At 35.5% G+C, this 12,821-nt stretch overlaps 1 protein-coding gene across 1 annotated transcript in view; it reads left to right on the top strand.

Moving 5' to 3' along the window:
- Positions 1 to 12,821, top strand: part of LOC139942679 (uncharacterized) — a 164,233-nt gene that overhangs the window by 38,353 nt on the left and 113,059 nt on the right. Inside the window, exons 18-28 of the mRNA XM_071939494.1 lie at positions 602 to 661; positions 1,088 to 1,180; positions 2,920 to 3,015; positions 4,493 to 4,585; positions 5,377 to 5,436; positions 5,862 to 5,954; positions 7,694 to 7,789; positions 9,267 to 9,359; positions 10,151 to 10,210; positions 10,636 to 10,728; positions 12,468 to 12,563. Coding sequence (XP_071795595.1) covers positions 602 to 661; positions 1,088 to 1,180; positions 2,920 to 3,015; positions 4,493 to 4,585; positions 5,377 to 5,436; positions 5,862 to 5,954; positions 7,694 to 7,789; positions 9,267 to 9,359; positions 10,151 to 10,210; positions 10,636 to 10,728; positions 12,468 to 12,563 — 933 coding nt within the window. The remainder of the gene's footprint in view (positions 1 to 601; positions 662 to 1,087; positions 1,181 to 2,919; positions 3,016 to 4,492; positions 4,586 to 5,376; positions 5,437 to 5,861; positions 5,955 to 7,693; positions 7,790 to 9,266; positions 9,360 to 10,150; positions 10,211 to 10,635; positions 10,729 to 12,467; positions 12,564 to 12,821) is intronic.

Raw genomic sequence — 12,821 nt, 5'->3', positions numbered from 1 at the left:
CAAAAAATGTAAGCCCTCAGTTCATTTTTTTTTTTAAGGAGATCTTCATATAATATTTAGTTTACTTTGATTGCATTTCAGATGGAATTATTTCTCTGAAGGATTGTTGTATTACTAGAATGAACTTTATATATTTGTGACCTTTCCGGAAAAAAAAATCAAAGACAAAGTTGTGTGTCTTTAAAAAACAGGGTTTTGTTTTCAATATGTTGACTTATTGCATTTTTGGTATCTTTGAGTATTTTAATACCATCGTCTGTGGATCTTGGTTCAAATGCCACCTTGGATCAGAGCCTTGGGGTAGATTGGTCGCTCACAGGTTCGTTAATCAGTGAATGGATGTAACTTACTCAAGAACTCACTGTGGAGGCAGTCCAACTTGTTCTTGATGCTTCTAACATTTTGGTGATAAATGTCTAGATGATTGTTTCTTGGTGAGGGTTGTTGGTTGCAGGATGTGATGTTTGAGCAGAAGGGAATGGAACAAGATTAGTTTCAATATCTCCATATGAGATTATGTTGAATGCTACATATATGAGTTATTATGGTCATAAATACATTCGGCACTAATTGTCTTTTCTTCCTTCATAATTTTATTCAGATTGTGCCATAACTTGTGGTCCCGACGAGTATCTTGATACCGTGACCTGCGAGTGCTCTGGTAAAAAAAAAACACTTTATTAACCGATTTAAATTCAATGCAGTTTTCCCTGTGACTTTAATTTTTCGAGACAAATGAAACTCTTGTAATGAAAATACTTTGAAAACCATTTGGGTCTTGTAATGTCAAAGAGAAGGTTTTTTTTTTTGGGTTTTTTTTTTTAGATGATCTTTTCATCAAGGGAACTCAGCAAACATTGGTTAAATGTCTATGATTATGAGTTGTACAAAATAAAATCAAGAAATTGTGATTAAGTAACGGCAATATTTATTTTAGTCATTTTGAAATCAGCAGTTAGATGGGAAAACTCGAACCCACAACCTCGTGATTGCAAGTCCTGTAGTCAAACCACTTGACCACGTTAACTTATTAGATTTGTTTTATATATAATCTAATCCTGTACATGTTCCTTATCTTTATATGCAGTTTGTCCATTCACCTGTCAAAATAATGGAGTGCTTGACACTGTCAATTGTTTGTGTTCATGTACAGACAACTGGACGGGACAGGCCTGCGGCGGTAAGAACCCATTTGCATTTAACATTTTACATGTTTTGGGATGTGATACGAAAAAGGGCTAACTATTGCTGCCAGTGAATTAGGCCAAGTAAAAAAAATACCAGTTGATCGTCTAAGTTTTTCCAAGAAGAGGTGAATCAGCCAAAGACGAAAATGCTGTGCTTCTGTGATTGGTTTCTTTAATATCTCTTCTTCTTCTCATTAGGCATTGTGATTAGCACAGATTAACTACAATGAAAATAGAAACAAAAATATATGTCACAAGAAATACTCAGTGATTGTACCAATTAATTGGACCTAACCAGAATTACCCCAATAATTATGCAAATAAAGGACTGAATAAAGCAATGTTTACATTGACCCATGTGCCTGAAGGGAATCTATACAAACTTTGACCTATAAACCCTGGGCTATAATTACCACATAAACACAATTAGCAACTGACTGAATCATAGAATATTATGCGTTAACCTGTGTTATATCAACCAACGACAATATGCGTGTATAAATAACAATCCCCAATTACATGTGCGACCAAATTAAACGCAATGACAAAATACAACTATTTTAGGCTTAAAATCAGTACGTAAATATAACACAATCAATCAATCAGCTTTATAATTTTAGTGGCAAGAAAATCAATGCACAAACCGTTTAATAAACCTCGGCGGAAATCCCCAAAACTTTAGGCGAAGAACAATGGGCTGTTTACTTGGGAAAATCGTGAAACTAAGGGCCTTGCCACACGAGGCAACTTTTGCAGGCAACTTGGAGGCAACCAGCTGCAGTGCATACTACAAGACCACTTTGGTAGCACACGGGTCAATTTTCAAACATTGTCTTATGATCCACAAGAGAAATATGTGAACATTCAAATGTGACTGTCTTTTCTTCTTGGAGATTGCCTGGAACTGGTTGCCCGTAAATTGCCTCGTGTGACATGGCCCTAAGACTCTGACTTTCAGCCCTCGTAGCAACTGCTCGATGTGAACAGCGCCCTCAATCGATAGAAAACAAGTACCCTGAGTTTGGGTGTTACAAGAGGATTATTGTTATTTCTTTCAAAGATGGTCGCCAAGCATTTTAATTCAAACTGGCCACCAATTCTTCAGTTTAAAGTCACCACTTACTGCTACCATATTAATTTTTGGCTGCTGTATTTTGTCAAGCGATGCTACTAAGTGATATGCCTGATTCATTTATTTTTATAAATGTATTGTTTATTGATTGGTTTATTTCACAAACAAAAGCTTCATAGCCTTAAAGACACTGGACACCTTTGGTAACTTTTAAAGACCAGTCTTCTCACTTGGTGTATCTCATACATCTGCACAAAATAACAAACCTGTGAAAATTTAAACTCAATTGGTTGTTGAAGTTGCGAGATAATAATGGAAGAAAAACACCCTTGGCACACAAAGTTGTGTGCTTTCAGATGCTTGATTTCGAGACGTAAAATAAATCTAATTCTGAGGTCAAATTTGTAGAAAATTACTTCTTTCTCCAAATCTACGTTACTTCAGAGGGAGCTGTTTCTCACAATGTTTTATACTGTCAACAGCTCTCCATTGCTTGTTATCAAGTAAGTTTTTATTCTAACAGTGATTTTGAGTAATAGTGTCCATTGCCTTTAAGGAGGCAGAATTGAGTTTTATTTTTACATCATTGATGAGCATCCATATCAGATGATTAATGCTGCATGATTTAAAATAATTTGTGTCTTTTATACAATCTTGCAGAATGTTCAATCAACTCCTGTTTAAATAGTGGAACATTGATTGATGCATGGTGTGAGTGTTACTGCGATGGAAACTGGGCAGGAACAACTTGTACAGGTAAGGCTTGATGTTTTCAGTTCGCTTGAGCAGAACATTTTGCAAAACGAATTTTGGTTAAACGGCAAAGTGAAATGTCCTCACTGTCTTCTTTTAAAAAAGCATCTCCCTATAGGCCTACAGGTTACGACACTAAAGTCACAATGTGTAATGTATTTCTTCTGTGGCATAGGCCATGTGATAGACTGCACTTTCATAATTTTAGTCAATTCAATGATGGCTCGTTTTTAGTAGTGTTGGTACACTTGTGTTTGTCTGTCCTTGTTGTCCCGTCTTTGTTTGTGTGAGTCTTACATGCAGTGTTGGTCTCTCAATAGGTTAGGGTTCAAAAGCCAAGGCTTCACTCAATCCTAATTTTTGCTCTTCTGACTTGTTAATAATGTTTGCTACTGTTTATAACAGTCACTGTTAGGCCTGATATTATAAATACACCAATTATGTAATTTTGTCGTGTTAGGGCAATACCAAAATAAATGTTTTGTTGAACTGAGTTGATTTAATTGAATCTGAGCACATATCAATGAAAGAACAAATCAAAACATATATTTTATGATGGTTGGTAGAAAAGGGGGAACATCACCAAAAACTTCTTCAGTTTGTATAATTCTTGAAAATATTTGAAAGCTATAACACAGAATGCGATAATTCCAAGATGACCATTGTAGTATCTTGCCTGTCAATGCAAGGTGCTTAAATTTAAGATTTGTGTGAGGACAAAATAACCCAATAATAAAAAGATTCTTTAAATGTTGCCTGTCTCATACCACAAGAGCATGAGAAAGACACAAAGTTATTGCTCTAACTAAAAATCATGCTGGGGAGATTTCCTTTCCTTCATAGCTCTGGAATGATCTGCCACAACATCTTAGAAACTACATCTCCATTTATTAGTTCAGAAACAACTTATAAAAAACAACCATCAAGTTTCTTTTTTCACGTATGCGTTTGGTATTTTTAGGAAAAGGCGCGTTAGCAAATTCCTCGTTATTATTTGCTGGTTTTCCTGTAGGTAGTTCTTTGTGTGTTCTACAGGAAATAATAAAGTTCGGCAGACATATGTTACTATTTTACTTCACCATTTTGTAATCTTGCAGATTGTTCACTCACAAGTAGCTCTTGTTCAAATAGTGGAGTACTGGATAGTTCAACATGTCAGTGTGGCTGTACGGGAAGCTGGACAGGAACACTTTGTATAGGTACACTTGATTTGTGTGACATTGTTTTTTACTAATTTTTTTCCAAAAACTACAGTTCCTCAGCAAGTAATGATTTAAGGGAAACTTTATACCATCATAATCTTCAAACTGTTTAAAGTTTAATGTAAATCTGTGGACATTGTGTTTTATGTTACAAAAAGTACCCCGACACTTAACACAAACTTCCTGCTGAAGCTGCACATTTCCAAATATGCATTCGAAATTCTGAAGTTTGGCAGATATTGGTTAATCAGTTTTTTTGTTTCGTTTTCAATGTTCAGAATGTTTAATAAACTGTGAAAATAGTGGAAGATTGACTGCTGCAACATGTGAATGTGCCTGCGATGGAGGCTGGACTGGAACACTTTGTACAGGTAGGTTCACTCACCATGGCAGTGTGGTCCTTTTCAGACCATGTCCAATAATTTACCATAATTTCATAAAGAGTTATAACTTAAGCAGAAACATTTGCTTTACAATGAGGTGCATATGTGGTGCATGTGATTGGTATTTTTTTAGTAACTATATTCATACAAGCAAACATTTAAGATGAAGTCATTAAGAACAAAAAATGTAAGCCCTCAGTTCATTTTTTTTTTAAGGAGATCTTCATATAATATTTAGTTTACTTTGATTGCATTTCAGATGGAATTATTTCTCTGAAGGATTGTTGTATTACTAGAATGAACTTTATATATTTGTGACCTTTCCGGAAAAAAAAATCAAAGACAAAGTTGTGTGTCTTTAAAAAACAGGGTTTTGTTTTCAATATGTTGACTTATTGCATTTTTGGTATCTTTGAGTATTTTAATACCATCGTCTGTGGATCTTGGTTCAAATGCCACCTTGGATCAGAGCCTTGGGGTAGATTGGTCGCTCACAGGTTCGTTAATCAGTGAATGGATGTAACTTACTCAAGAACTCACTGTGGAGGCAGTCCAACTTGTTCTTGATGCTTCTAACATTTTGGTGATAAATGTCTAGATGATTGTTTCTTGGTGAGGGTTGTTGGTTGCAGGATGTGATGTTTGAGCAGAAGGGAATGGAACAAGATTAGTTTCAATATCTCCATATGAGATTATGTTGAATGCTACATATATGAGTTATTATGGTCATAAATACATTCGGCACTAATTGTCTTTTCTTCCTTCATAATTTTATTCAGATTGTGCCATAACTTGTGGTCCCGACGAGTATCTTGATACCGTGACCTGCGAGTGCTCTGGTAAAAAAAAAACACTTTATTAACCGATTTAAATTCAATGCAGTTTTCCCTGTGACTTTAATTTTTCGAGACAAATGAAACTCTTGTAATGAAAATACTTTGAAAACCATTTGGGTCTTGTAATGTCAAAGAGAAGGTTTTTTTTTTTTGGTTTTTTTTTAGATGATCTTTTCATCAAGGGAACTCAGCAAACATTGGTTAAATGTCTATGATTATGAGTTGTACAAAAATAAAATCAAGAAATTGTGATTAAGTAACGGCAATATTTATTTTAGTCATTTTGAAATCAGCAGTTAGATGGGAAAACTCGAACCCACAACCTCGTGATTGCAAGTCCTGTAGTCAAACCACTTGACCACGTTAACTTATTAGATTTGTTTTATATATAATCTAATCCTGTACATGTTCCTTATCTTTATATGCAGTTTGTCCATTCACCTGTCAAAATAATGGAGTGCTTGACACTGTCAATTGTTTGTGTTCATGTACAGACAACTGGACGGGACAGGCCTGCGGCGGTAAGAACCCTTTTGCATTTAACATTTTACATGTTTTGGGATGTGATACGAAAAAGGGCTAACTATTGCTGCCAGTGAATTAGGCCAAGTAAAAAAAATACCAGTTGATCGTCTAAGTTTTTCCAAGAAGAGGTGAATCAGCCAAAGACGAAAATGCTGTGCTTCTGTGATTGGTTTCTTTAATATCTCTTCTTCTTCTCATTAGGCATTGTGATTAGCACAGATTAACTACAATGAAAATAGAAACAAAAATATATGTCACAAGAAATACTCAGTGATTGTACCAATTAATTGGACCTAACCAGAATTACCCCAATAATTATGCAAATAAAGGACTGAATAAAGCAATGTTTACATTGACCCATGTGCCTGAAGGGAATCTATACAAACTTTGACCTATAAACCCTGGGCTATAATTACCACATAAACACAATTAGCAACTGACTGAATCATAGAATATTATGCGTTAACCTGTGTTATATCAACCAACGACAATATGCGTGTATAAATAACAATCCCCAATTACATGTGCGACCAAATTAAACGCAATGACAAAATACAACTATTTTAGGCTTAAAATCAGTACGTAAATATAACACAATCAATCAATCAGCTTTATAATTTTAGTGGCAAGAAAATCAATGCACAAACCGTTTAATAAACCTCGGCGGAAATCCCCAAAACTTTAGGCGAAGAACAATGGGCTGTTTACTTGGGAAAATCGTGAAACTAAGGGCCTTGCCACACGAGGCAACTTTTGCAGGCAACTTGGAGGCAACCAGCTGCAGTGCATACTACAAGACCACTTTGGTAGCACACGGGTCAATTTTCAAACATTGTCTTATGATCCACAAGAGAAATATGTGAACATTCAAATGTGACTGTCTTTTCTTCTTGGAGATTGCCTGGAACTGGTTGCCCGTAAATTGCCTCGTGTGACATGGCCCTAAGACTCTGACTTTCAGCCCTCGTAGCAACTGCTCGATGTGAACAGCGCCCTCAATCGATAGAAAACAAGTACCCTGAGTTTGGGTGTTACAAGAGGATTATTGTTATTTCTTTCAAAGATGGTCGCCAAGCATTTTAATTCAAACTGGCCACCAATTCTTCAGTTTAAAGTCACCACTTACTGCTACCATATTAATTTTTGGCTGCTGTATTTTGTCAAGCGATGCTACTAAGTGATATGCCTGATTCATTTATTTTTATAAATGTATTGTTTATTGATTGGTTTATTTCACAAATAACAGCTTCATAGCCTTAAAGACACTGGACACCTTTGGTAACTTTTAAAGACCAGTCTTCTCACTTGGTGTATCTCATACATCTGCACAAAATAACAAACCTGTGAAAATTTAAACTCAATTGGTTGTTGAAGTTGCGAGATAATAATGGAAGAAAAACACCCTTGGCACACAAAGTTGTGTGCTTTCAGATGCTTGAATTCGAGACGTAAAATAAATCTAATTCTGAGGTCAAATTTGTAGAAAATTACTTCTTTCTCCAAATCTACGTTACTTCAGAGGGAGCTGTTTCTCACAATGTTTTATACTGTCAACAGCTCTCCATTGCTTGTTATCAAGTAAGTTTTTATTCTAACAGTGATTTTGAGTAATAGTGTCCATTGCCTTTAAGGAGGCAGAATTGAGTTTTATTTTTACATCATTGATGAGCATCCATATCAGATGATTAATGCTGCATGATTTAAAATAATTTGTGTCTTTTATACAATCTTGCAGAATGTTCAATCAACTCCTGTTTAAATAGTGGAACATTGATTGATGCATGGTGTGAGTGTTACTGCGATGGAAACTGGGCAGGAACAACTTGTACAGGTAAGGCTTGATGTTTTCAGTTCGCTTGAGCAGAACATTTTGCAAAACGAATTTTGGTTAAACGGCAAAGTGAAATGTCCTCACTGTCTTCTTTTAAAAAAGCATCTCCCTATAGGCCTACAGGTTACGACACTAAAGTCACAATGTGTAATGTATTTCTTCTGTGGCATAGGCCATGTGATAGACTGCACTTTCATGATTTTAGTCAATTCAATGATGGCTCGTTTTTGGTAGTGTTGGTACACTTGTGTTTGTCTGTCCTTGTTGTCCCGTCTTTGTTTGTGTGAGTCTTACATGCAGTGTTGGTCTCTCAATAGGTTAGGGTTCAAAAGCCAAGGCTTCACTCAATCCTAATTTTTGCTCTTCTGACTTGTTAATAATGTTTGCTACTGTTTATAACAGTCACTGTTAGGCCTGATATTATAAATACACCAATTATGTAATTTTGTCGTGTTAGGGCAATACCAAAATAAATGTTTTGTTGAACTGAGTTGATTTAATTGAATCTGAGCACATATCAATGAAAGAACAAATCAAAACATATATTTTATGATGGTTGGTAGAAAAGGGGGAACATCACCAAAAACTTCTTCAGTTTGTATAATTCTTGAAAATATTTGAAAGCTATAACACAGAATGCGATAATTCCAAGATGACCATTGTAGTATCTTGCCTGTCAATGCAAGGTGCTTAAATTTAAGATTTGTGTGAGGACAAAATAACCCAATAATAAAAAGATTCTTTAAATGTTGCCTGTCTCATACCACAAGAGCATGAGAAAGACACAAAGTTATTGCTCTAACTAAAAATCATGCTGGGGAGATTTCCTTTCCTTCATAGCTCTGGAATGATCTGCCACAACATCTTAGAAACTACATCTCCATTTATTAGTTCAGAAACAACTTATAAAAAACAACCATCAAGTTTCTTTTTTCACGTATGCGTTTGGTATTTTTAGGAAAAGGCGCGTTAGCAAATTCCTCGTTATTATTTGCTGGTTTTCCTGTAGGTAGTTCTTTGTGTGTTCTACAGGAAATAATAAAGTTCGGCAGACATATGTTACTATTTTACTTCACCATTTTGTAATCTTGCAGATTGTTCACTCACAAGTAGCTCTTGTTCAAATAGTGGAGTACTGGATAGTTCAACATGTCAGTGTGGCTGTACGGGAAGCTGGACAGGAACACTTTGTATAGGTACACTTGATTTGTGTGACATTGTTTTTTACTAATTTTTTTCCAAAAACTACAGTTCCTCAGCAAGTAATGATTTAAGGGAAACTTTATACCATCATAATCTTCAAACTGTTTAAAGTTTAATGTAAATCTGTGGACATTGTGTTTTATGTTACAAAAAGTACCCTGACACTTAACACAAACTTCCTGCTGAAGCTGCACATTTCCAAATATGCATTCGAAATTCTGAAGTTTGGCAGATATTGGTTAATCAGTTTTTTTGTTTCGTTTTCAATGTTCAGAATGTTTAATAAACTGTGAAAATAGTGGAAGATTGACTGCTGCAACATGTGAATGTGCCTGCGATGGAGGCTGGACTGGAACACTTTGTACAGGTAGGTTCACTCACCATGGCAGTGTGGTCCTTTTCAGACCATGTCCAATAATTTACCATAATTTCATAAAGAGTTATAACTTAAGCAGAAACATTTGCTTTACAATGAGGTGCATATGTGGTGCATGTGATTGGTATTTTTTTAGTAACTATATTCATACAAGCAAACATTTAAGATGAAGTCATTAAGAACAAAAAATGTAAGCCCTCAGTTCATTTTTTTTTTAAGGAGATCTTCATATAATATTTAGTTTACTTTGATTGCATTTCAGATGGAATTATTTCTCTGAAGGATTGTTGTATTACTAGAATGAACTTTATATATTTGTGACCTTTCCGGAAAAAAAAATCAAAGACAAAGTTGTGTGTCTTTAAAAAACAGGGTTTTGTTTTCAATATGTTGACTTATTGCATTTTTGGTATCTTTGAGTATTTTAATACCATCGTCTGTGGATCTTGGTTCAAATGCCACCTTGGATCAGAGCCTTGGGGTAGATTGGTCGCTCACAGGTTCGTTAATCAGTGAATGGATGTAACTTACTCAAGAACTCACTGTGTAGGCAGTCCAACTTGTTCTTGATGCTTCTAACATTTTGGTGATAAATGTCTAGATGATTGTTTCTTGGTGAGGGTTGTTGGTTGCAGGATGTGATGTTTGAGCAGAAGGGAATGGAACAAGATTAGTTTCAATATCTCCATATGAGATTATGTTGAATGCTACATATATGAGTTATTATGGTCATAAATACATTCGGCACTAATTGTCTTTTCTTCCTTCATAATTTTATTCAGATTGTGCCATAACTTGTGGTCCCGACGAGTATCTTGATACCGTGACCTGCGAGTGCTCTGGTAAAAAAAAAACACTTTATTAACCGATTTAAATTCAATGCAGTTTTCCCTGTGACTTTAATTTTTCGAGACAAATGAAACTCTTGTAATGAAAATACTTTGAAAACCATTTGGGTCTTGTAATGTCAAAGAGAAGGTTTTTTTTTTTTGGTTTTTTTTTAGATGATCTTTTCATCAAGGGAACTCAGCAAACATTGGTTAAATGTCTATGATTATGAGTTGTACAAAAATAAAATCAAGAAATTGTGATTAAGTAACGGCAATATTTATTTTAGTCATTTTGAAATCAGCAGTTAGATGGGAAAACTCGAACCCACAACCTCGTGATTGCAAGTCCTGTAGTCAAACCACTTGACCACGTTAACTTATTAGATTTGTTTTATATATAATCTAATCCTGTACATGTTCCTTATCTTTATATGCAGTTTGTCCATTCACCTGTCAAAATAATGGAGTGCTTGACACTGTCAATTGTTTGTGTTCATGTACAGACAACTGGACGGGACAGGCCTGCGGCGGTAAGAACCCTTTTGCATTTAACATTTTACATGTTTTGGGATGTGATACGAAAAAGGGCTAACTATTGCTGCCAGTGAATTAGGCCAAGTAAAAAAAATACCAGTTGATCGTCTAAGTTTTTCCAAGAAGAGGTGAATCAGCCAAAGACGAAAATGCTGTGCTTCTGTGATTGGTTTCTTTAATATCTCTTCTTCTTCTCATTAGGCATTGTGATTAGCACAGATTAACTACAATGAAAATAGAAACAAAAATATATGTCACAAGAAATACTCAGTGATTGTACCAATTAATTGGACCTAACCAGAATTACCCCAATAATTATGCAAATAAAGGACTGAATAAAGCAATGTTTACATTGACCCATGTGCCTGAAGGGAATCTATACAAACTTTGACCTATAAACCCTGGGCTATAATTACCACATAAACACAATTAGCAACTGACTGAATCATAGAATATTATGCGTTAACCTGTGTTATATCAACCAACGACAATATGCGTGTATAAATAACAATCCCCAATTACATGTGCGACCAAATTAAACGCAATGACAAAATACAACTATTTTAGGCTTAAAATCAGTACGTAAATATAACACAATCAATCAATCAGCTTTATAATTTTAGTGGCAAGAAAATCAATGCACAAACCGTTTAATAAACCTCGGCGGAAATCCCCAAAACTTTAGGCGAAGAACAATGGGCTGTTTACTTGGGAAAATCGTGAAACTAAGGGCCTTGCCACACGAGGCAACTTTTGCAGGCAACTTGGAGGCAACCAGCTGCAGTGCATACTACAAGACCACTTTGGTAGCACACGGGTCAATTTTCAAACATTGTCTTATGATCCACAAGAGAAATATGTGAACATTCAAATGTGACTGTCTTTTCTTCTTGGAGATTGCCTGGAACTGGTTGCCCGTAAATTGCCTCGTGTGACATGGCCCTAAGACTCTGACTTTCAGCCCTCGTAGCAACTGCTCGATGTGAACAGCGCCCTCAATCGATAGAAAACAAGTACCCTGAGTTTGGGTGTTACAAGAGGATTATTGTTATTTCTTTCAAAGATGGTCGCCAAGCATTTTAATTCAAACTGGCCACCAATTCTTCAGTTTAAAGTCACCACTTACTGCTACCATATTAATTTTTGGCTGCTGTATTTTGTCAAGCGATGCTACTAAGTGATATGCCTGATTCATTTATTTTTATAAATGTATTGTTTATTGATTGGTTTATTTCACAAATAACAGCTTCATAGCCTTAAAGACACTGGACACCTTTGGTAACTTTTAAAGACCAGTCTTCTCACTTGGTGTATCTCATACATCTGCACAAAATAACAAACCTGTGAAAATTTAAACTCAATTGGTTGTTGAAGTTGCGAGATAATAATGGAAGAAAAACACCCTTGGCACACAAAGTTGTGTGCTTTCAGATGCTTGATTTCGAGACGTAAAATAAATCTAATTCTGAGGTCAAATTTGTAGAAAATTACTTCTTTCTCCAAATCTACGTTACTTCAGAGGGAGCTGTTTCTCACAATGTTTTATACTGTCAACAGCTCTCCATTGCTTGTTATCAAGTAAGTTTTTATTCTAACAGTGATTTTGAGTAATAGTGTCCATTGCCTTTAAGGAGGCAGAATTGAGTTTTATTTTTACATCATTGATGAGCATCCATATCAGATGATTAATGCTGCATGATTTAAAATAATTTGTGTCTTTTATACAATCTTGCAGAATGTTCAATCAACTCCTGTTTAAATAGTGGAACATTGATTGATGCATGGTGTGAGTGTTACTGCGATGGAAACTGGGCAGGAACAACTTGTACAGGTAAGGCTTGATGTTTTCAGTTCGCTTGAGCAGAACATTTTGCAAAACGAATTTTGGTTAAACGGCAAAGTGAAATGTCCTCACTGTCTTCTTTTAAAAAAGCATCTCCCTATAGGCCTACAGGTTACGACACTAAAGTCACAATGTGTAATGTATTTCTTCTGTGGCATAGGCCATGTGATAGACTGCACTTTCATGATTTTAGTCAATTCAATGATGGCTCGTTTTTGGTAGTGTTGGTACACTTGTGTTTGTCTG

The sequence above is a fragment of the Asterias amurensis genome, chromosome 10, assembly GCF_032118995.1.
Source record: "Asterias amurensis chromosome 10, ASM3211899v1".
In the NCBI taxonomy this organism is placed as follows: Eukaryota; Metazoa; Echinodermata; class Asteroidea; order Forcipulatida; family Asteriidae; genus Asterias; species Asterias amurensis.
This window is presented reverse-complemented; position numbering and strand designations above follow the sequence as displayed.